Here is a 24527-nt window from a genome sequence, read left to right on the forward strand (position 1 = left end):
TGCCACGGCACTTGGGTCCCCGAGGACCCAGATGATCATGGATCAGAGTCTTCCCATCTGAGCACTCAGCACTCCTAAGGCACACAGTACCATGGGTTCTAGCACCTCCCCGGGGCAGGCGGATCATCCATGGATGAGATTAAAGGGCCCTGAAGAATCCTATAACACTCGAGAACCCAGGGGCTGAGGGATGACCCTGGCAGAAAAGATGTCCCTGCAGGGGGTCCCCAGGGTTACAGGGAGTCTGACTTCCTGGGGCGCTACAAGCCAGACAGTGCACAGCACTCCAGGTTACAAGGTGCTGCGGCAGGCAGGCCAAAATGCAAGACTTGCAACTAGGAAGACTAAACCAACTCTGACCAGCTGGGGCTCTTTTACCAGACAGGGGTGGACAAGAAGGGCCTCTGTCCTCGACGACCCATGGCTCTTCACCAGCCACGCACACGTAACCACAGCAGGAAAGGAATCGGTGCCCAGGGGCCTGTGCCACGCTCACCTGGTTTTACTGACAGGCCCAGTGGAGGCAACGACGGGGTGGGTGGCTTTCATGGGATAGGTGAGGTCGGAGAATGCTGAGGGGGGAGGTGAACGGATGTCATTGCCGGTCGCCCTCCTCAGGGTGCTGGCCTGCAGTTATTGACATAAATAAAAACTTGGTGGTCTAAAAAAGGTTTCCGTGAGTGAAGAGGGAAAATAAAATTAAAGAATAAATAAAAATAAAAGAGCCCAGAAAGATGAATGAAGGGACAGAATAAAAAAAAGGGGGTGGAGTGGGGGTAGAAAGGGGATGGCAGAAGAAGAACCAGAGAGTGTTGTTGGTTAGAAATAAAAAGGAAAAAGGAAGGGCATTCAACAAGTACCCTGCACAGTTCCCTTGGACCCCTCCCTGCACCCCTGAGCTGTGTGGGCAGCTCCTCCCGGCCTCCCTGCACCCCTCCTCCAGCAGGGCTCCTGCTCTTTGCACTCTGAGCAACCTGTGGCCCACTCTCTTTGTGACTCAACTATACACTCCGTCTATAGACAACTGGTTAGCCCTCTCAGCCTAGACCACCAGCAACCTGAGGTGCTGAATAACTGGGGTCTCCTCAAAACATTCTCTACCTTAAAATGCTCTTTCTCAACTTGCAAATTGCTGGGAACACCAATAGGCCCCTGGTCTGAAGGCACAAAAGAGGCCACTGTCCTTCATGGTTTCCTACCCTATCTTCCTAGCTCCAGTCCCAGGGCACTTCCAGAGAGGAGATCCCCACAGACCCACCTTCTTGGCCGACAGAGCCAGTTTTTTGGCTGGTGGAGGAGACATGAGGCTTGTGGGCTCAGTGGTGGTACTGCTCAGGGCAGGGGACTTCAGCTTCACCATCCTGGGATCTACTCCGTTCAACAGCGCTTTGGAATGGCCAGAGGCGGGACGGTTTGTTCCCTGAGAGTCACAGAAATGTGCAGCTCTGCCCTCTGGCGTCTGTGGGGCCTTGGCAGCATCACTGCTGGCCGAGTGCTCGGGGCTCGAGCTGCTTGAAGCCCCCTTCTCCAGGTCTGCACCACTGCCTTCCCCCTTCAGCCTGTGCCCATTGACAATGGCTTTGGCCAGGAGCTTTGGTGAGGTAGAGACGATGGTGTCCCTGCTTGCCCAGGAGCCAGGCCGCGGGCTCCTGGGTTCCATGGTCCCAGGAGAGCCCTGAGAGGCGGGTGGGGACGCGGTGAGGGACTGCAGAGGGGCTGGCTTCTTCACCTTCTTTCCAGGCTCGTCCAGAATGGTGGGCATGTGTGTGGGTGTTGGGGTGAGTCTTGGGGAAGGGGAGCCAGCAGGAGCCTTTGCAGGAACACACCCATTCTGTAACTTCTGACCAGCAACAGAGCCGTTCCTAGCCACAGGCATTCCAACCTCCTCAGGGGCCTGCAGCTTTTTCATCACCACAGAGTCTTGTCGCTAAAGAAGAGCAGGACACAAAGTCATCAAAGCAGGCTCTCCCACCACGGGCACTGGCTAATGGGGAAGACGCTTGGTGCTTCAGGGCTTATACACAAAACAGGCTGCACTTCACGACTGTTACCACTATCAAAGTAGCAGGGTCTCACCAAGACTTGCAACATATGTCTGTCTATTTCCAAGCACTGCCACGGCAGAGTCTTGGGTCGTCTCTGCCCTCCACAGTAACCATGGAGTGAGTGTGGTCTTTGTATGCCAAACACGGGCAGAGTTGGAACCTAAGGCCCTCACAAGCTCAGCATACAACCACTGAACAACACCTATCCCAGTTCCTATCACGATCATTTAAAAAATTTCTTACTTTAAAAAATTCTTTCTAGACAATGTTTCTTTGTATAGCCCTTTCTCAGGGGTGGGGTGGGGTGGGGTGAGTCCAGAAGTCCACAGATGACTTTATTGCTGTATGTGTGTGTGGGTATATGTGTGTGTGCATATATATATACATGTATAGGGTTTCTATTCTGAATCATTTGCACAAACTGCAGACATTGCATCCTTTACCCCCAGCTTTATCTGTGTCTAGCACCAAAAACTGTAAAGAAAAACAAGGCCATGGGTCAAACCACAACACCAGCTTTAACGACATGTCTCCCTGGAAGTGTTCCTGCCTTCAACCTGCCGAGCTTGTCCAGCACTCCTGGGCAGCAGCTGAGCCCTGAGCACCCACAGCCTCATCTTCCCTTCCTAAGGTGGCTGATAACCAACTTAAGAAATGTGATGGGTGGTATTGTGTCCCAGCCTAGAAGTTCCTGTAGTGGATGTACACACGTTTCTGTTCTGATCCAAGTGTGGGACAGGTAGTGGATGTACACACGTTTCTGTTCTGATCCAAGTGTGGGACAGGTAGTGGATGTACACACGTTTCTGTTCTGATCCAAGTGTGGGACAGGTAGTGGATGTACATATGTTTCTGTGAGAGAGCAAGTGTTTATCCACTTAGAAGTTGGACCACCTCATGGGGGGCTTGGCTTTTGCCAGCTGAAACACATCCTAGAACAGACTCTGAGACTCCAAGAGGCGGGGCTTTTTGGGTCTTGGTATTGTTTGGCTGTTCATTACTCCACTTCGAGAAGCTCCCAGAGAGACTGCTCCAGAGAACGCTTCGGGGCTTCAGGTTCCTGCTGCTGTTCTGGGTTCCAGCAGCAACTTAGGTGGAACTGTTGGTCTGCTGAAATCCTGCGGACTACACCAGGGGAATCACTCGCAGGAACTGAATTCAACAAGGTCTACTTCTTCTGTTCCCATTAACCTCTTTTTTCTCCCATTTAGGGTAGGTGGGTTGGAAGGGAAGTATATACATTAAAGAACCCCTAATAAAGTAGGCTCAGAAAAAGTGAAGCCTACAAGTTCCCCCAATATGGCAAGACACCTAGAGGAGACCCCTGGAACTCTGAAATGCTTAAAGCAGACAATGGAAGGGTGGCCAGGCCAGCTCTTCCACTTACACAGTACCTTTGCAATCAGCGGGGAGGAAACGACCCCATTGCCAGGGCTCTTCTTAGGGGGATCTGGAATGACACTGGGACGGCCAGGAAGAGTGGAGCCCACCCTGGAGACAGGGCCCTCAGGACTTTTCTTAGAGCTTGGAATCCTGCAGAGGAAAGAAAGGAGTCAGGGGAGTTCTCCACTTAGGCTGAAAATGCAATGCAAACAAGCTGGGAGTAACAGAAAGCCAGGGCTGCCTGTTTCTGCACGAGCATCTCAGACCTGCCCTGAGCCGCTGCATCCTGAGCACTGGGGAAGCCTGGGGCATCTGTATGTGATGATGCAGAGCCCCTCAGCACACCCAAGGAGCAAGCAAGCCAGAGAATGCCAAGATCTACCACCCAGACTCAGCACGGTGGCACCAAGTGACAAGACTGCCTTAGGGACAGGCAATCTCTGTTGGTGGCTTCCTAAGACCTGCTGTGTGTGCCCATCCACTCAATGTAAGACGGGTCACTTCACCAGAGGAAGGCTTGGTCACAAAGCCAGAGGCCTCACTAAGGCAACACCTTAGGTGACACCTGCCTAGGCACTGCTGCAGGCTGGCAGAGGTCCTTCCCAGAGGACAGCTCCTTACATATGCTCAAGTCTTTCCCCTCCAGCAAATTTGCAGCTTACAGATAGGAAAGGGCTTCAGACAACCCCTGGCTCAGGCAGAACATTGTTTCTCTAGGGCACGGACAACTCTAGGAGGGTGGAGGTTCCTTACCGCAGGTAGAAGAGCACGTAGGCCTGCTGGTTCAGAACCACCTTGACATTGCTGGAATGGACCAGGGAGTCATTCATCTGGTACCACTGTCCATTGCTGGCCTGAGAGGGAGATGTTATAGGAAACAGCAGTCAGCAGATGGACCACAAGCCACGCTTTTCTACTTGACACAGGCTCATTATGTATTTGCAGCTGGGCTCAAACTCTCAATTCCAGAATACTGGAGTTACAAGGCACAGCTTACCATGCCCACTAGTGGACCATTTAAAAAAAAAAAAACTTTAAAAATTTACATTTATTTATTTACTTATGGGGGATGGGGGTGTGTATGTGCCACAGTGCAAGTGTGGAGCTCAAAGGACAACCTGCAGGAGTCAGCTCTGCTCTTCCATCTTGTGTACCAGGAAGGAACTCAGCGGGTGAGGCTTGCCGGTGACCACTTTCACCTCAGTGAGGTGTTTAGCTGGCCCCAGAAGCATGGTGTAAAAGACATCTTTTCTACCCATTTATGGAAAGGACCAAACAAAGCACAAATTTAGAGCACTGCTGTTTCTCAGGGGAAAAGAGTGCAATGGCATCATTTAAATTTTAGAGCACTGCCCACTTGCCCCAGGAGGCAGCACAAGCTTGCATGCAACCACAGCTAAGCTCAGCAGCCAGGGCAACACTGACCTTCACATAGCAGTAGTAGTGCCCAGCGTGGCAGCTGTAGCCCGAGTGCACCAGGACAGCATAGAGCCCATACATGACAGGGTCACCATTGCTTTGTGACATGTAGGGACGGATGTTCAGGAACTCAGGATAGCCAACGTCCTGTTTAAAAAAGGAAAGGCAAATAGCACTCAGGAGAATTAGGGTCAGTCTCTGTTTACATCCCCTACCCTTAAAAAGGTTTGCTTTGATCAATCTTCATGATGCGCCCTAGGCGAGACTCCAAGAGAGTCCCTGTTCAGCAAAGTAGCCCAGGCTGGCTGCAAACTCACTCCATAGCCCATGCTGGCTGTGAACTTAAGGTAACCCTTTCATTTCCATCTCCCAGGTACCGGGAGTACAGGCATGTGTTGCCAGACCCAGCTTGTTAAGAGCTTTGATAAAGACCCTGCCATTGTGGCTTTGACAGGTGCTGCCCCCAAGGGTGTAAGAGGCTCTACGAACAAAACTCAAGGCTCCGTGAAACAGATGCCAGGAAAATCCTGTGCTGGACACAGAAGCCCCTGGGAAGAGGGCATCTCAATTAAAAACTGCCTCCATCAGCCTGCCCTTTGTTAATTATTGTTGTGACAGGGCTCAGCCCAAGGGGGTGCCAGCCTTGGGTTGGCGGTCCTGAGGTGTCTTAGGAGAGCAGGCTGAGCAAGGCACAAGGAGCAAGGCCATTAGTGAGTAGCACCCCCTGGCCTCCTCGTGAGTCCTGTCCTAACTTCCCTGCATGCACCTATGACTCAGGGCGAATAAACCCTTTCCTCCCAGGTTGCTTTTGGTCACTTATGTCACTTAATCTTCACCTCACCTCTTTTTTTCTTTTATGGTTTCTTTCTGTTTTTTGAGACAGGATAGCTCTGAGTAGCCCCGGCTATTCTGAAACTCACTCCAGACCAGGCTGGCCTCAAACTCACAGAGACTCATCTGCCTCTGCCTCCCGAGTGCTGAGACTAAAGAAGTGCACTACCACTGCCCGGATTCTTCTTCTTCTTTTTTTAATAATTTATTTTCATTTTTTATGCACATTGCCTGCATCAATGTCTGTATAAGGGTATAAGATTCCCTGGAACAGCTACAGATAGTTGTGAGCTGCCATGTAGGTGCTGGTAATTGAACCCAGGTCCTCTGGAAGAACAGGCAGTGCTCTTAACTGCTGAGTAATCTCTCCAGCCCTCACCTCACTTATTCTTAAAGTAAATCCCAAGAATAGGTAGGCAGAGGCTAGAAGAATACCAGTAAGAATGCATTATATGTGGGATTAGAAAGATGGTTAAGAGTATTTGCTGCTTTACCAGAAGACCCGCGGTTCAGTTCCCAGAACTCACAACCACCTAAAACATCCCCATCAGGGGACAATGGCCTCTTCTGGTCTTCACAGGTACTGGCAAACACATGGCCCATACTCACAGAGATACACAAACAAGAAAATTAAAAATGGAAGTATAGCTGGGTATGGTGGCATACACTTTTAACCCCAGCACTCAGGAGGCAGAGGTAGGCTGATCTCTGAGTTCAAGGCCAGTCTGGCCTATAAAGCAAGTTCCAGAACATCCAAGGCTACACAGAGACCCTGTCTCAACAATAACCAAAAAGTTTGTCTAAGTTGGGGCTGGAGAGATGACTCAACAGTTAAGAGCACTGGCTGCTGTTGCAGAGGACCCAGGGCCAATTCCCAGCATCTCCTGTAACTCCAGTTGCAGGGGATCTGAGGACACCAGGTTTAGAAGCGATGCACAGATAAACATGTAAAACACATACACATAAATAAAATAAAAGGGAAGAAACAAAACAAAACACAAAATCCCTTGTGATGAGCAGTCAAGTGTCTCAACAGGTGGGGTGCACTCACCTTGGTGATTTTGCCCCCGCTGAAGTTGGCAAAGCGTTTGAGGGACAGAGTTAGGACATTGGATGTTCTATGGACGGTGAAGCGCTTGCTGGCTGGCACCTTCTTCTTACACCTACAGGAGCGAATGGACAGCTATTGGTACACTCTGCGGTGTGGTGTCCTGCAGTGTTAATAATAAGAAGCCTGCACCAATGGGCATCTAAAACCAAACTCCACAAGCTCCAAAATAAAGAAAACACCTGAAGCAAGCGAAGACTAGAGATCATCCCAAAGCAAATGACTCACTCCCTCAACCAGGAGCATAAGTGACAGGTGCAGAAGACTGACTTTGGGTAACACAGGGAAGAGGTGGCCACACAGGAAACAGAAGCACACAGAGCCACATGAGAAATGGGCAGGAAACTGAGACAAAAGACACCCTCGTCCCAAGGCAGGGGAGCAAATTTAAAGAGGGATAAAAACAGCAAAAGCCCAATGTCCTCGTGGTAGGACACAACTGTAATCCAGCACTCTGGGAGGCAGAGGCAGGTGGATCTCTGTGAGTTCGAGGTCATCCTGGTTTACAGAGTGAGACCAGGACAGCCAAGGCTACACAAAGAAATCGAAAAACCAAACCCAAAAAAACCCAAACCCAACAGTACCGTGACAGGAGAACTCTGAAAAGCAGAGTGGCGGGACTCTTGTAGCGCAGCTTTAAAATGACGTCCACGCCAGCATGTGCCTCAAAAGGACAACTGTGTGCTGAGACAGAAAGATGACCTGACCCCTAGAAGCAGGAGCTGAAGACAGACAGGTCTCATTTGCAATGATAAGACAGCAGTGGAAAGGGTGCTCACTGTGTCCTCTGACAGGTTCTACGAGTCAGATCAGACCCTTGTCTGTCTGACTAAGTCTCCACCCCAGACCACAAGGTAAACAACAGTTGTTCAACATTTGGAGCCCTCGTCACAAGGGCAGGTGCTGGGGGAAATGTGAGCAGGGGTCCTCCTGAGGGAGGCCACTGTGTTGCCAGCAGACGACACTTACTTAGCACACATATAGGCATTCTCTCCACTGAGGACATCTGGTTTCACAAAGAGTTCCAGGGCGCGCACGATGTTTGCCGCTTGCTGAGGAGGAAAAGTACGGAGTGAGCAGCAGCAGCAGAGTGAGCCTGACCTGAGGAGCCGGGATTTAAGGTCTTCTTAGGCTGAGGCAGCACATAAGACGACACTTGGCCTGCTAACCCAGCCCCAGCCCACCGAGGAGCAGGGAGCAGACAGTAGCCTTCTCTAGAGGGGACAGGTGACAGCCATGTGAGGTCCTTGCCATGAGTCAGGCACCTTCACTGTGAGGACAGCTGGGTTAGCTCAGAAACTCAAGGTCCCAGCAAAGGCAAGGGCAAGCTGACAACCTAGGAGAATGACAGGAGCTGCTCTAAGCCTCCTCCCCGCGCCGCCCCTGCCTGCGACATCCTCTCCAAGCCCCAGGGTGAGGCACTGTCACTGTTGGTGCATTGAAAATGAAACTCAGTTTTACTTTTTTTAACTAAAAGGAATCTGCATAGGACCGAAGCCAGACAGATGCAAATGCTGGTTTCTCTGTCATGTCAGCAGGCAGCGATGCAGCAAGCAGGCTGCAGGAGAGCTGAGCAGCCCTTCCACGTCCATTCTGACTCACACGTTCCCTATGACCCAGTGGCCTCCCTCTCTTGCCACCCACAGGAGCACAGATACACCCAGGCATACCCGAATCTCCAGTGCTATGTCCAAGTAGGGATCATATGTGTCCGAGACGCTCTTGCACACAGAGCACTTCACTGCCAACAGAACAGAGCAGGGGGCTACTGTGACCCATGAGGGCACCACCCAGGTCCAGGACCTAGAACCACAAGTCTAGAACATTCAACTCTGCTCTCACCAAAGATGACTGGCCCATCAACTGGAGACAGATAACGGTCATGTCATGTTGTGTTATCAGACCTGGCCTGCCTGACTGGACACTGCCACAGGGAAAGCCTTCCTCAGCAGGAGAACGCAGGCCTCATCCCAAGGGCCAAGGAGCTCTAAGGAAGAGCTCCATCATCATTTCACACACTGTGCTTCTCCCGCCCCCTCAGGTGACAGTCCTGCACAGCTGGCCAGGGAGGCCAGGCAGAAAGACAAGGCCTGTGACCACCAGCTCCCGCCATGCGCTCAAGTTCTCACGGCTAGGGCCTGTGTATCTGAGAATGCTGAGGACTTCCTGGCTCAATGTGCAGGTCTGCTTAGGCAGGGTGGAGATCACGTCTCCTGCTTACCCCGGGATCTGAGATAGCCTCCGAAGATCTGATGCACCAGGGTAGTAGCCTGTGTCTGCCGGTCTAACCTGAAAGGAAGCCACAGCCATGGAAAGGATGGCACAGCACAGGACGCTACGCACAGCCAACATCCCCATCTAGGCCCAGCAGTGTCCTGAGTGCCTTACAGAGCCTCTGCCTAACCTGTCCCCACCCCCATGGCAGCTGCTGCCTCCTCACAGCCACCTGAGCAGGCAACTACACTGACCACCCCACAGAACACCCCAGCATCTTCACCCTAAAGTACCCTTGCTTTCCCTTCTCTGTAGATGGGAGGCAAGTCCATCCAGCGTTCCCCCCCTCTGACACCCCCATGACACTAGCCCTTTCCATGCCTTCCAGTGGGCTGTGGAGCCTAAGGCTGCAGGTTCAGCAACACCTAACTATCGCCTGAAGGCCAGGTCAGCTGAGCTTCGGATGGAGGAGGGCCACCCTACCCTCTTCCCCAACATTGCTAACGCCACACTAACTGGCATGGCCCTGCTAGAACAGACACAGTTCTTCCTGCTCAGCAGGTGCTCTGCTCAGCATTCCACTTGACTGACCCTGCTGCACTCACCCTCCGGGGCTAGTTATGGCCCTGGAGTATCCACTAGAGGACTACAGCAGTGGAGGGTGTGGCCGGCTCCTAGCTGGTTACTGACACCCTCTAGGCGCTATTCTAGGCCAGGTGCTGCATCCTCAGCGGCTGCTACAGAGCAGCACTCCATGTGGAGACCCGGCACGGCACCTCCTGTGGCCGCTACCATGCTGACCCTATGCAGCACAGCTCACTACCCTCTGAACGGGCGATGGTGCCAGGGCTTACTGTGAGCTTCTTAGATGCTGATTCCAAAATATTTAGAGAACTCAGTTTTGTTGTACAATGGCAGGCAATGGGGAAAAGCCCAACCAAACAAAAACAAAAACAAAACCAACTATTAACCAAAAGAGGGGACATTTCAACTCCCCAAACTTGCAGGGCACAACCCTGAGTACAGTGAAAGGCAAGAGCAGTCAGTCTGCATGGTCAGGGCTTGGGGGCTGGGACAGGGCCTCAGACACAGCTCCCAGCAGCCCAGCGACAGGGGCTGTGAGAACTGAAGGAGGCAAGGGCAGTTAGGGCAGACTCCAGAAACATGGGAAGAAGGCAAAAGGACAGACAGGCGTCAAAACATTAGGTGTGGAAGGGTAAAAAGGGAACACGCAGCACCTCCCCCCAACTTAAAACCACAAGCAGTGACATACACGCCACTGCAGAAGAAGCCATCAATGCCAGAGGGGACCTGACACTGCAGGCACGGGTGGAGAGTACAGAACGGTGGGCAGCTCAATGTAGCCCAGGCGCAAACAGGGAGACAAGGCAGAGCGCCACAGGCGAGACCACCCCAGGTGCCAGCACTGAACAGAAGGAAAGAATGACAGCCAAGTCCAAATTCATCCTGAACAGAAAACGTCAAGTAAAGAAACATACACTAACAACAAAGGAAGAGAAGCCATGGGTCTCATTTTGGTGTAGAGAGGGGTAGCTCAGTGGTTAGAGGAGCTTGGCTGCTCTTGCAGAGGACCCTGGTTCAGTTCCCAGCACACATGTCATGTGGCTCACACTGCCTGGAACTCCAGTTCCAGAGAATCTGACACTCTGACAGCCTCCACGGGACTCCCCATCCCCATGCATAAAAATGATAAAATAAATCTAAAGGGGGGGAAAAAACACCCAAGGGAGCTGGAGGTGGGCATGGGACCCCCAGAACTTGGGTGGCAGAGACAAAGAGTTCAAGAGTTCAATTCAAGGCTAGCTTTGGCTACCCATTACTCTGTGTCAATAAATGATGATGAAGATGATGATGATGAAGATGATGATGATGATGGTGGTGGTGATAATAAAAAAGAGCCACCCTTCTAAGATGGAGACTGCAGTGAGAGAACAGATCCAAGGAAAGCTTGACTGGGCCTACAGACAGAAAGCCAACCAGACACAAAAACTGTGGTAAAAAGGTTAGAGCTGAGTGAAAGAACTAACTAGAGACCCTGCAAAGAAGAGTCAACAACACAGAACTGCACCCTGGAGACCAAAGCAAACAGAATGTAGCAGGGTGAAAGCCACCTCCAGCAACCTCATCACCTTCCAGGTTCCAGAAGGACAATGTCATTGCAAAGCCACCTAAGTAGTGTTAGGCTGATGCCACCTTCTGTGACCAATCCTCTGCCCATGCACAGAGCACCTGCTGCAGGAATAACCGCCTACAGCGACAGCGTTCCCACGCTCCAGTATGAGAAATCAGTGCAGTGCAGGGCTGCACGCTGGAATCCTGCTCTAGGGCACCGAGGCAGTAGGCCAAGAGCTCAAGGCCAACCTAGGCCACACAACACAGCTAGATTCTGACTGAAACAGCAAAAAGAGAAAAAAAGCAACTAGCACCAAAGAATAAAATCTTACAGAATTACAACCTCTCATACCCATGCCTTCCTCAATGCTTTTGTATTTTCACAGAAGTGTGAGCCCCACCTTTCTTCTCCATTTTGAAGTAATGCCGTGACTTTAGACAGGCTGCATGAGTTCACAGCCACAGATCAACTTTTCTTTGTTTTTTAAAAGCCAGAGTTTCTTGATGGGCATGGTGGTGCATGCCTTTAATCCCAGCAGAGGCAGTTCGAGGCCAGCCTGGTCTACACAGGACATCGGAGGGGCCGGCTGCTGTGTGCTGTGGAGACACTACCATCTAGTTGCTTGGCAAAAAGGTTGAGCCTACTGTTTGTGGAGCACTATGGCCTGGTATGCTGGCTCTTGGCAAAGTGGCCTCCAGCAGTTGACTCCACGCAGCCGTCACCCTTCTGAGTCCAGGACAGCCAAGGCTAACACAGAGAGAGACTGTCTCAAAAAACAAAAAAACACAACAAAAAAACAACAACAAAAAAGCCTTGGCTGTCCCAGAACTCACTTTGTAGACCAGATGGCCTTGAACTCACAGTGATTCTCATGCCTCTGCCTCCCAAGCGCTGGGATTAAAGGCATGTGCCACCACACACGGCTTTTTTGTTTTCAATTTTTATTTTATGTGCATTGGTTTTTTGCATACATGTAAGTCTGTGTGAGGATGCCAGATCTTGGAGTTATAGACAATTGTGAGCTGTCTTGTGGGTGCTAAAAATTGAACCCAGGTCCTCTGGAAAAGTAGTCAGTGCTCTAACTGCTGAGCCATCTCTCTCACAGATAAATTTTTTTTCTTTTTGGTTTTCCAAGACAGGGTTTCTCTGTGTAGCCTTGGCTGTCCTGGACTCACTTTGTAGACCAGGCTGGCATTGAACTCACAGAGATCCACCTGCCTCTGCCTCCCGAGTGCTGGGATTAAAGGCGTGAGCCACCACGCCCGGCTCAGATAAACTTTTACAGAAAGTCTCTAGAGCCCTTCTTCTAACCCTGGCTTCTAAAACAAAGCTAAGTGGCCCAGGCTACGGGCACCAGGGGTCAGGTGCCTGGATGCCAACACGACACGTTTTCAGAGGACAGCCTAGACAGAGGCACTGTGTGGTCACAAGAATGTGCTGTGCTGCCCCCAACATAAAGCTGTCTTCGGACAAGGAAGGCGTGTGGGGAGTTTAGGCACATACCTGGCGTAGCCGTTCAGGCAGGCCTTTTGCATGGCATCGATGGTGTACCGCAGGAACTCGTGTGCATCCTCTTGGTTCCCAAATCGGAAGTGCCGGGCAATCTCTGAAGGAAGAAGGAGACGGTACAGAAGGGTGACGGCTGCGTGGAGTCAACTGCTGCAGGCCACTCTGCCAAGAGCCAGCACACCATGCCATAGTGCTCCAGCTACACTGGCTCCACAAACAGGCTCAACCTTTTTGCCAAGCAACTAGATGGTAGTGTCTCCACAGCACCCAGCAGCCGGCCCCTCTGATGCCCTTCAACCCACTCACACAGCCCACCCTGCCCAGCTCTCATGCTCACCTTCCTGTCTTCATTTCAAACACAGCCCTCCACCTGGCTAAAACCCAACTATTCTTCCAAGTGGCGCCCAGCAGAAAGCCTCCCTTCAGTGAGGCACGAGCCCGGGTGTCCGCACCACCACACCTTGTGTGGGACCTTCCACACATGAGGATCCTGAGATTTCCTTCATGGCATCTCCCCTGCTTCCTCCAGTTGCAGGCTAGCACTTGGCAGACACCCAGCCAAACACCCATTCTTACTTTTCAGGTCTCTGATGAAGGAGACAGGCTTGATAGCATTGCCGCTGTTGGCGAAGGCCTGGACCATGTGGTTCTGCATGACACACAGCATGCAGAAGCTTCCTTGGTGACCTACAGTGGGTAAGACACAACTTCAGGGCAAATAATTTCCAGAGTTCACAGTGACACCCCCACTCCAAGTGCAGGGCAAAAGCAACACAGAGCATGTGTGACCGCCTAGAGAAGCGCAACAGCAGCTTAGGAACTAGCTAGTCACCGCGCCTGCCTCCTGCTCTACACGAATGTAGTGTCACTAGACACTAGGCCGTTCCCACCTTTAAAATGTTACTATTTTAAATAGAGATGTAGAAAGAGTAAGAGCCGACTCGCTCCGCCTGGCTTTGGGTAGTCGGTAAAGCCACACACTGACACTGTAGGCATGGCTGATGCACCTGTGTGCTCACAGAGAGGGACACCATCACAGCTGCGGTTACAGGCTCAGCAAGGCATGCTGGCTATGCCACACACCCGCAATTTGCTTTCCTAACATCCATGCTGCCCATACAGCTCTCTCCCTAGCCCTACAGCTGGAACGTTCCATAAGGACAGACAGGTCTGCTAATGGTACCCAGCCTAACAGACCACTGCAGCGAATGGACCTGTCACCTGCCCCCTTGTGCACTGAAGGTTACACCTAGAAGATAGATTCCTGGACCAAAGGAACTTGTCAACTTTGTGAGGACTGACTGAGTCAAAGTGGCGTTATAACTCTGAATCCTGGCTAGCTGGCACAGGCCAGGGGCCAGTACCTTGGCAGGTGTCCCTTCGGTTCTGTGACACCGTCTCTGTACATGATGTTTCAAGCCAATCTTGTCGCAAAACACAATGCAGCCCAGTGCTTTCTCCTCTGAGCAGCAGAGACGGTGCATTAGCACCCCATAGCAACACTGAGCTGGGTGGACAGGGCTGCTCACAGAACGGGTGTCCCACCCAGAAGACACAGGCCATAGCTGTCACTCCACACTGCAGCTAACCTGTGCCAGGTAAGCAGGATTCAGTTATGACATTATTTAACTAAACCAATCCACAAAGTTGACAAGTGGCTCAAAAAAGATTCCCATGGAGGCTGGGCAGTGGTGGGGCACGCCTTAAATCCCAGCACTCAGGAGGCAGAGGCAGGCAGAGCTCTCTGAGTTTGAGGCCAGCCTGGTCTACAGAGCAAGTTCCAGGGCAGCCAGGGTTACACAGAGAAACCCTGTCTCAAAAAAAAACAAACAAAAAGATTCTCACAGAGCAATAAAAAATGGAAGAGGTCTCTACAGGCAAAGAATGGACAAGAAAGAAGCTTGGGTAGGAGGATCTTACTGCCAAGACCATGAGGTCAAGACAGCTCTCCCAGCGCCTCCAGCCCTTCTCAGTTCTCAATGTTTCAGCAGCACTTGCGCTGCATATGCCTTCTGAGGAACAGAGTGCCCCGAACTCACCACACAACCCCAACCCACGCTAACACTGCTCCTATTGCCCACCCACTGGCCTCTGGTCCAGCCTGGTCTGACTCCTGTTTAACCACCTCCCTCCCCATGACTCATTTAAAAAATTTTCTCTAGTGTCATTATTTATGGGCTGGATAAGAGTGCTTGCTATGAAAGCAAGAGGCCCTGGCTTCACGCCCCGCACTCATGCTGGCGTATCCTATGCCTACAGTGCCAACGTTACGGGCGGGCACTGAGACATGCGGACTGATCCCATGAGCTTGCTAACCAGCCAACCTAGCTCAGAGATCCTGCCTCAAAAACTAGGGCAGTGAGTGATGGACGGTCAACGCACTCCTCTGATCCTCTGCTTGTGTCTGCTCACGCATGTGCACACACACGCACGCATGTGCACACACACGCACGCATGTGCACAAACACCCTCTGTGCGTTTTTCTCTGGGACTCTCTTTCCCACTGGACATGATGTCAGTAAGAGTCAACAGAAGCTGAACTATACATACGTATACTGTTTGCTTAAGATTTTATTTACTTTCATTTTATGTGTAATGGGTATTTGGCCTACATGTATGTCTACATGTGTGCCTGCTGTCCTCGGATGTCAGAAGAAGATATCAGACACCCTGGGACTGGAGTTATAGATGGCTGTGAGGCACCGTGGGAGCCGGGGATTGCCAGGTCCTCTGCAAGAGCCATCTGTGCTCTAACCACTGAACACCTTATATGAGGCTTGTTAAGTTCCAGCTGAGGACGGGCTCTTGGGGTCGATGTTTTTGCTAGATAAAAATTTTCCTTAAAAAACCTTATCTAAGCTGGGTGTGGTGGCGCACGCCTTTAATTCCAGCACTCAGGAGGCAGGAGCAGGCAGATCTCTGTGAGTTTGAGGCCAGCCTGGTCTCCAAAGAGAGTCCAGGACAACCAAGGCTACACAGGAAAACCCTGTCTTGAAAAACAAAAACAAATAATAACCTTATGTCCATGTATGAGGGTTTAGTGACCTCTGCAGGATTACTGCTTTCTTTTTTTGAGACAGACTTTTACTATGAGGCCCTTGCTGGCTGGAATCACAGAGATCTGCCTCTGCTCCCAAGAGCTGGGAACGAAGGGATGTGCTGCCATTCCTGGCTAGAATTCGGTCGCGAGAGCACAGGAACGCTGTCTCTCCTGGCCTCCCAGTCTTACAGAGGTGGTAAGGGGTCAGTTCACAGCACACACTTCAAGGTCACCTTCTAGGATGCTGGCCTGTCTTCTGGGCTTTAGCAGAGGGAAAGGCTCTCTTAGCACTCTGAGTTTTGTTTTTCAGGGAGGCCTCTTTTTCAGGTGACCCTTTCACCCCCTAATACAGTAACTACCTAGATAGCAATTTCTCACAGCACACTCCTGTGCCAAGTGATGTAACACCAAGCCCTTGACAGGATTCGTTTCATCCTTATAAATCTGTATGGAAGACAGTATTATTCTGCAGAGCAGGCACAGGAGGCAGAAGAAAGCTAAAGGCACCGCTGTTTAGAAGCGGAATTGGGACACAGACAGGCGGGGCCTTCCTACAGAACGCCTGCACTCTCTGGATGAACCTATGTTTCTCCAAATGATTTCTACAGCTGCCAAGATGCTTGGGTTTTAGCAAACAAGTTTAGAGCAGCTCATCAGTAAGCTGGGATATGACTTTCTTTCTCACGTTGACCTTCCCAGGTTGAGGAACCCTGCAGTGTAAGCTGAGTGGTTTTTCCCCTGCTCACTAGAACTGTGGCTGAAGGAGTACCGTGAGCTGGCTCCGAGTGTGTGCTGTGCACATGATGCTGACACAGGGTCTCTCACTGAGCCCCAGCGAGGGGCCTGCCTCTGCCTCCCGAGCGATGCACAAGCGCATTCCCAACTGAACTATCTCCCAACCCCTGGGCCGCATTCATTATTACTAAACATTATTCACAGGTGCTGTTTCATTTAGTTTTTGATATTATACTTCATTTCACTCAATTTTTAAACATTTATTATTTTTACTAATTTTATTTCTTCTTATTTAAGGTTTTCTTTTATGGGCATAGGTGGGGTTTGGTTTTGTTTTGTTTTTTTGCGTGTCCCTGCACCAAGTGTGTGCAGCACCAGAGGAGGGTGTCGGGTCCCCTGGAACTGGAGTTATAGATGGTTGTGAGCCATCATGTGGGGCTGGGAACCAAACCCAGTCCTCTGGCAGAGCAGCCAGTGCTCTTCACTGAGGCAACTCTCCAACCCCTTACTTTAACCATGTGTATGTGTGGTGTGTGTGTGGCATGTATGTGGGTGGGTATGTGCCCATGAATACACATGCCCATAGAGGCCAGGAAAGGATGGCGTTATAGTGGTTGTAAGGCACTTAGTGTGGGTACTAGGAACTGAACTCAAGTCCTCTGGAAGAACAAACAGTACATGCTCAGGCACTGGGCCATCTCTCCATGCCAATTTCCTCAGAGATTTATATGAGAAGCATTTGTCTTCGTGCATACAGGGGCAGCACATGCATGTCTGGCACACAAAGAGGACGGACGAGAGCGTCAGATCCCCAAGAACAGAATCAGCGTGTAGACGCTAGGAATCAAGCCTAGGTCCTCAGTAAGAGCAACAAATGGACTGCTAAGCCACTGCTCCGGCTCTTCCACCCAACCTTATTGTCTACTTTGGAGCATGTTTTACAGTGTGTCTAAAACATCCTCATTCAGTGCACACGCAAGATAGCTGTACAGAGACACAGCGTAGAGGTATCTTTCAAAAACCTTCTCTAGAAAGCATGACCCTACCTGAGACCCGTGACTGGCCCATCCTATAGCAGGCGAAATTCCCCCGGAATTCCATTAACGTCACTTTCAATATCGTAAGACAGAGTGATGGCCCCTCAAGCATCGGGGCTTATCCAGCTGGCGTTAGAGCCAGCGGATCATCTGGTTCTGCTGTCTCACAGCAAGGCGCCCACCACGAGCCCCACTCACAGCTCCGCGCGTGCTCCTTGGAGAGCAAGTAGTTGGCCAGTGGTGGCGTGTAGGTCAAGCACTGAATGGTGGAGTTCAGGAAGCAGGTGTTACCCAGGTTGTGCAGCCCTGCGCCAACACGGAAAACCCGCTCCCACCTCAGAGACAGTCGCTCCATCGGGAAGAGCACTTTCTGTGGGGCAGGGACTCCATCACCCCCACTTCCAGACACGCGCTCAGTGCCTAGAAGGAAAAGAAATGAGAGAATTAAAGGAGACTGGCCTTCCTGGGGACCTTCCAGACTGCTTAGTCCACAGTTCAAGACCCCCGTGGATGAGTAGAAGTGGGCCCCAGCTCTGCACCACTGCATGCCAAGCAACCCACCTATTTCTCTATTTTCAATTGCCACTTCTTCCCCCCTCAATTATATGTATGCATACACGAGTGGGAGGTGATGCTGTTCTCCTGCAGGTGCACACTCCAGGCTAGCTGTCCACGAGCTTCCCGGTGTCCACCCGTCTCCTCCTCCCACCTCGCTATAGGTGTGCTGGGGTTACAGGTACACTGTAGCACCCAAATCTAGCCATTTATGTGGGTTCAAGTTGTAGACTCTGGGTAGTCAGGCTCTCATAGCTAATGCTTTCATCGCCTAAGCCATGTGCCAGCCCCAGGACCTACTTTCTGGCCTCATTAAAGATGGGGTCACATTCAAGTACACAGACGTGACTCCTACTGCCAACGCAGAGCTCTATGCTTGGTTAACACACAGATGCTAGTACCTGGTTTCCTGGCCTGTAGCTCATCTCCACTCTTGTGGCGGCTGGCTCCCTCAGTCCTCGAGTTCAGCAGCACATATTTGCTTTTCAAGGACTCTAACTGGTAGGAGAAGCTCTTGCTGGCTGGTTCAAACTCAATCCTCTGCAGAAGGACCTTCTTGGCCGAGGCGGCCAGCAGCCTGCCCAGGTCCCCATCCTCTGCTGAGTCCCTGCGGCCAGGCTTGAGGGCCTCCTTCAGCTTGTCCACTATGGGCATGGCGCATTCCTGCGGGGTGGGGAGGTGGGTCTCAGCGAGGGGAGGCCACCTGCTTCACAGTGCTGAGCCAGCTGCATAGTGAGACCCACTCTTAAAAACAAACACACATGTGTGTGCAAGCAAGCTTGTGTGTGTGCACACGACAGCGCGCGTACACACACACACACAGCCATGAACAGCTACATCCTGGAACAAACACATGACTCCTGCTTGCTCCCTGTGCACAGCAGCCATCAGAACAGCTACCCAAAACTGCACAGGGGCAGCTAAATGCACAGCAAGCAACTCTGAGTGTGGCAATCAGCATTATTTCCTGCAACTATTTAAAAAATAGTGGATGGCTACTCGGGTTACACACAAATATGAAGAATGAGTTGGAGACAAGGGTGGGAGACGGTCAGTGCACACACTGCACTTACAGAGGACCCAGCTCTCATGCCAGACACTCACAACCACTTATAGCCAGTTACGGGGATCCAATACCCTCTTCTAGAATGCACAGGCACTTGCACGCACGTGTACATGAACATACATATGTATAATTACAAATTAAAGACATCTTGTCTAGTAATAGTCCACACACCTTTAATCCCAGACTTGGGAGGCAGTGCCAGGTGGATCTCGGCGAGGGGAGGCCACACTGCTTAGCAGAGTTCTGGGCAAGCTAGGGCTGCATAATGAGACCCTCTCTTAAAAACAAACACCACTACCACCCCACACATACACACACGCGCGTGCGCACGCACACACACAGAGTCAGCATGTCAGGCAGACGGCCAGACATCTATACAGGCCTCTCTGTGCTCCCCTACCAAGGCCAGGGGCTACATTCACTACTGAGCGTGTGGAACACGCCTGCCTGTGCAGGCAGAGAGCTATGAAGAAGAGTCATCAGCAGGTTTCCATAGCTATTTTAAGAAAACAACACAAAGCATCACTGCTTCTTCCTTGGCACATATTGAAATACCAATATCTTACCTATTGCTTCAAATAAAGTATATTATAAAAATCTATTTTACCTTTTTATTTTTCTCATGTGGCTGCTGTGAACTCTGACCTTGTATTTGCCTGTTTATACTAGGCAATGCATACACAGATTATCTTTCTCAGGTGGGCATGGCTGCTCAATGCTGGCTTACTCTCAGCACTTGAGAGCCTGAGCTACAGAGTATGACCATGTCTCAAACACACACACACACACACACACACACACACACACACACACACACACACACCTAGCTAAACCTGATGGAAGAGCTTGAGAAGAAAAGCTGGTGGGCAGCAGGGATACAGGTTCCAAGAGTGGCATATCTGTGTGTTCTGTTCCCTTTAGCCACAACTACAGGGACAAAGTTATTTTATTTGTACACAGCCCCTAGCTTGGACTATAAAATAGAGACCAAAATAACTGGGAAGGTGATTATAGCAATTGATTAGTCAGGGTGGCTGATACATAGTAGTTCTCAACAGAGGCACAGAAGCCACAATAAAGAGGACCCCCCCCCATCACTGACTGCTGCACCTGCACCCCCATCCTGCCGCCGCCTAACTCTCAACCCACTGACTACCATTAACTATTTAAGACACAGTTACTGCTCACTCACAGCACACAAATGATACCCACTACCCTGACTATCCAAGAATCAGCTACACAGGCACACGCTAAAGCTTTTCTATCACACCCACACACCCACACACCAGTCCTCTGACATAAGAATCAGAAAGCCTTCTGTGATAGGAACTCAGCAAGATTTTCGCTCACTGCCAGGTTCTGGTCGCTGGAAGAAATGAAGGGGCAAGGAAAACGCTCCAGGACTTACCTGGGGTGCCTGGGCCTGGCAGCTGCTTCTCTCTGCAGCAGGGAAGGAAACCAGGTTCTCAAGCGAGAGATGGAACTGCCCTGGCAGGTGTTGTCCTGGGCTTCAGCCTGCTCTGTCACCAACACTGCCAAATGTAGAGTCCAGGAAAGGTACCAGCACCTGGAGAGGAGCATCAGACTGTCACCTATGGCTGGCTTCTCCAGATGTCTTTTTAGTCGCCTTTTTGTGTGAACTGTGCCCTTCTACCAGGAAAATGGCGTCAGAGAGGTTAAAGGACACAGGCACAGAGATGCATTCCTGCAACCCCAACAAGAAGCTGAGGCAGGAGGATAAAGCATTCAAGGCCAGCCTGGGCTACAAAGCAAGACTGTCTAAAATAAAGCAAGATAAAACAAAAGGACTTCTATGCTGAATTCACAGAGAGCCCGGAGGACAACTGTGCTAACAGACACTGAATTTATGACATGAACACATTGCCCTCTGCTCTGCGTCACGCTCCTCACGCCCATGGGGCAACTCTTGAAAAATCATGTCCAAAGATATGAGGCAGTAAGAATAATCGGTAAAAATCTCCATCTTTTTCTATTTCATTAGCCAGTAAGGTTTTTGGTAATAATTTTCTAAGTACAAACCTTTTCTTCAATTCCCATCTATAGTCAGTTCAGTCCCATAAAGTAAAGGCATTTTCCATCTATTCAAACACACACAAATACAAAGGACAGCACAGCCAACACAATGATACCACTGAGGGCTTCAGTAAGTCTATGGCTGATCTCAGTTCACCGCCTCACCCCCAGGTTCCCTTGCACAATTCCTCAGAATTTCCACTCCATCTAATCAATACCACCCACCCCACCCCCAACAGAATGCAGCTGGGCGACACCCTGTCTTCTGTACACACATACACACACATTATTTTTAAAAATCATTCATACCTTCCTATGGGGAGGTGAGAACTCTGTCCTGGCCTAATATGTGCCAAGGATGACCAAATGGGAGCATTAACCGAAAGTCATTTGCCATAAAGGGCCTTACACTTAAGTAAGGTCATCGAGTAAGGATAATTTTTGAAGTTAGGGAAGAAAAGTCTCTACAATTCTACCTGAAAGATACAGCTCTGTGATGTAGGAGCAAGGAAAAAACTCTTGCAATTCCCAGCAAGCAAGCCCTCTGACGTCCACACGCAGCAGCACACGTGTGAGTCCGAGGCCCAGGGATGCGCTTGTCTACCCAGGTCTCTTTAAGGACTAGGGACCTCCCTTCTGACAAACATCACTTAAGCTAAGCATTTCTCTCTTCTCTTAAAACTGTTTTTCCAAGAAACCCCTACTTAAGACCCACGAGGGTCACTTACATCCTGGTGGAGAGAAGGCAGACAGTGCTGGGGCCTCCAAGCCAGGAACAGGAGACATACACGACTCTCTGGCATCCACTGCTAAGCTAGACTATGCAAGGTGCCTGGGTACATCCCTTCCTGTTTTAGGGTGCTAGTCTACCACCTCCATCACCGAGGGTCATGCCACAGACGCAGGCAGGTTCGTGCGCGCGCGGTGCATTCACGCACACCAGAAGCAATGGGCACTTGGGTTCGAACGCTGTTCTGCTACTACATTTCGGTATGGACCGATCGGAGTTAAGGACCTTGAGATCTGCGTCTCCCGGAACCTTCAAAGGAGTACTCGCTCCGAGAGACCAACCGCGGGGTCACCCAGATCCCTGCGACCCCAAGTTCCCAGAAGCACCCCGGGATGAAGAGAGACTGATGCAATCCCCTGGCCACGCTAGGGTTCGCCGGCGCCCCCTCGCATCACCTGGGCCTTCCTCGGGGTCCCTGGCCCACCTTGTTCCTCCACGCCCCTCGCACCCCAACCCTCCCCAGTGTTCCCTACGCCCCTCGCATGGCCTGTCCTCCCCTGGAGAGCGCCCCCCGCCCCGTCCCTCGCGTCCCCGGCTCTCTCTGCGTTCCCGGGCGCCCTCGCCGGCCACGCACCTGTCAGCCTTCGCTGGAGTCCCCCAAGCCCCCGCGGGCAGGAGCGCGCACCTCCGGCCCTCGCTCCGTAGCGCCCGACCTCAGCCTCCTAGGCCTCTCAGCGGCCCGCGGAAGGCCCGCGCAGCACTGGCGTCCGCTCCGGGCCGGGCCCGCACGCGCACCATCCGGGCCTCCGGAGCCTCACACACGTGTCACCACGGCGCTTAAAGGAGCCGCACTGTGGGCCGCTCCCTGAGACCGCGTGGAGAGAACTGGCTAGCTTTAAGAGGAGGAGCTAATCCGACTCGTTTTTCTTTCCCCTGGGCCAGCCCTCTCTGCTGTTCGCGACGCAAGCGTCGCCTCCCCGTCCTGCAGCGAGGCCGGTCTACGCGATGACGCAAGCGCGCAGAGCTGAAAGCTCCGGAAGCGTCCCGGAATCCAGAGAGCCTGCTGCGGCCTGGCGTGGTTCCCGCGGAGTACGTGAGGTGGCGTCACTTCCGCCCGTGTGCCCGACCCTGGGAGTGCGCAGGCCCAATGAGCTGCGGCATTGAGCGATCTGAAGCTGGGTATCAGCTGCACTCAGGGATGTGGAGAGTGACGCCTCTGCTGGCTCCCGGAAAAGTGGGGACAGACCCTGCGATGAGCGCAGGCTCAGTGCAAGCCTGGCCATCCAGGGACCGAGGCTTTGAAGATTTCACCGTTCGTTAACTTCTTAGCTGCTGGTGTCCTTTTGAAAAAACTAGCAAGCGGGGCTTGGGTGAGGCCCTGGGTTCCTTGCATCACTACATAAAACCAGGCGCGGTGGCACAAGAAAGCAGTCACTGCAACGCTGAGGAGTGAAACTTAAAAGTCATCCAGAGGACACATTAATTTTGTCTATAGATAAATAAGGCAAAAGCCACTCCAACCTTAATTTAAGGCTGGGGCTGGAGGATCATGAGGAACGTGTTATCCTGGAAGACAAAGGAGAACCTTGTCTTTAAAAAAAAAAAGTGGCTTTAAAACCGGGCTGTGGTGGCGCACACCTTTAATCCCAGCACTTGGGAGGCAGAGGCAGGTGGACCGCTGTGAGTTGGAGGCCAGCCTGGTCTTCGAAGCAGGTTCCCGGGCAGCCAAGGCTATATAGGGAAACCCTGTCTTCAAAAAACAAAAGCAAAAACAAACCCACAAGATTTTATAGAGCTGGGCGTGGTGGTACACGCGTGTAGTCTCAACACTTAGGGAGACAGAGGCAGGCAGATCGCTGTGAGTTCGAGGCCAGCCTGGTCTACAAGTGAGTCCAGGACAGCCAAGGCTACACAGAGAAACCCTGTCTCAAAACAAACAAACAAACAAAAGACAACAACAAGCCCGCCCCTTTTAGAGACAGAAAGCTGGCTAGAAGGTAAAGGGGGCTTGCTCTTCTTCCCAAGAACTTTCCAGCAACCACACAGTGGTGGCTCACAATCTCCTATAACTCCCCAAGTGGCATGCACTCACAGATGAAGACACATAAAAAGAAAAAATGGTTCCCTTAAATTTTTTTTTTTGATTATGTATGTATGGGGTTATATCCACCTGAGTGCAGATGCCTATGTAGGCCAGGATTGTCCCGCCCCCTTCTTGGAGCAGGATTTACAGGCAGCTCTTAAGTTGTGAGGCCCGACTGTGAGGGCTGGGACCCCAACCCTGGTACTCTGTAAGAGAAGTATAGGCTATTAGCTGTTGTGCCATCTCTCCAGTCCCAGACCCTCCCTTTATTTAGACTAATTTCTTTTGTTGTCTGAGCACTCTTTGTCCCCTGGCTGGAGGCGGCTCTAGAAACACACTGTTCTACGCTAGAAACAATGTAAGAAAGCTGATTTTGCTACCTCAAGCTTGATGCTTCCTGTGTGGCAGCTGGCACCTGGCGTGAGATGTAGGCTTTTGTCCTGACTTTGTCCTTGTTAAGTCTGTTACTTTGGCTATTTCTCTTACCCCGGGGCCTGATTTCTCATCTGTGAGGGGAAGTCACCTGTAGAGTCAATAGCTCATTTATCAGATAATAAAAGTAATCAATCCCCAGACTCTCTCCCTCCCTCCCTTCTTCCCATGC

At 51.4% G+C, this 24527-nt stretch overlaps 2 protein-coding genes across 2 annotated transcripts in view; one reads left to right on the forward strand and one right to left on the reverse strand.

Annotated features, from left to right (window-relative positions):
* Nucleotides 1–20721, reverse strand: part of Usp36 (ubiquitin specific peptidase 36) — a 28552-nt gene extending 7831 nt beyond the window's left edge. The window contains exons 1-14 of the mRNA XM_051159150.1: nucleotides 20485–20721; nucleotides 18412–18673; nucleotides 17654–17875; nucleotides 13220–13330; nucleotides 12638–12740; nucleotides 9008–9075; nucleotides 8457–8527; nucleotides 7756–7838; nucleotides 6730–6841; nucleotides 4854–4994; nucleotides 4182–4282; nucleotides 3440–3578; nucleotides 1259–1927; nucleotides 497–627 (exon numbers count right to left, since the gene is read on the reverse strand). Coding sequence (XP_051015107.1) covers nucleotides 497–627; nucleotides 1259–1927; nucleotides 3440–3578; nucleotides 4182–4282; nucleotides 4854–4994; nucleotides 6730–6841; nucleotides 7756–7838; nucleotides 8457–8527; nucleotides 9008–9075; nucleotides 12638–12740; nucleotides 13220–13330; nucleotides 17654–17875; nucleotides 18412–18664 — 2204 coding nt within the window. The 5' untranslated portion in view covers nucleotides 18665–18673; nucleotides 20485–20721. The remainder of the gene's footprint in view (nucleotides 1–496; nucleotides 628–1258; nucleotides 1928–3439; nucleotides 3579–4181; nucleotides 4283–4853; nucleotides 4995–6729; nucleotides 6842–7755; nucleotides 7839–8456; nucleotides 8528–9007; nucleotides 9076–12637; nucleotides 12741–13219; nucleotides 13331–17653; nucleotides 17876–18411; nucleotides 18674–20484) is intronic.
* A 1381-nt stretch (nucleotides 20722–22102) lies between these two features.
* LOC127200831 (uncharacterized) lies at nucleotides 22103–22681 on the forward strand. Its single transcript, XM_051159295.1, has one exon. The coding sequence runs from the start codon at nucleotides 22103–22105 to the stop codon at nucleotides 22679–22681; it is 579 nt and encodes a 192-aa protein (XP_051015252.1).
* Nucleotides 22682–24527: the final 1846 nt, after the last annotated feature.

This window comes from Acomys russatus, chromosome 16 (genome assembly GCF_903995435.1).
Source record: "Acomys russatus chromosome 16, mAcoRus1.1, whole genome shotgun sequence".
Taxonomy (NCBI): domain Eukaryota; kingdom Metazoa; phylum Chordata; class Mammalia; order Rodentia; family Muridae; genus Acomys; species Acomys russatus.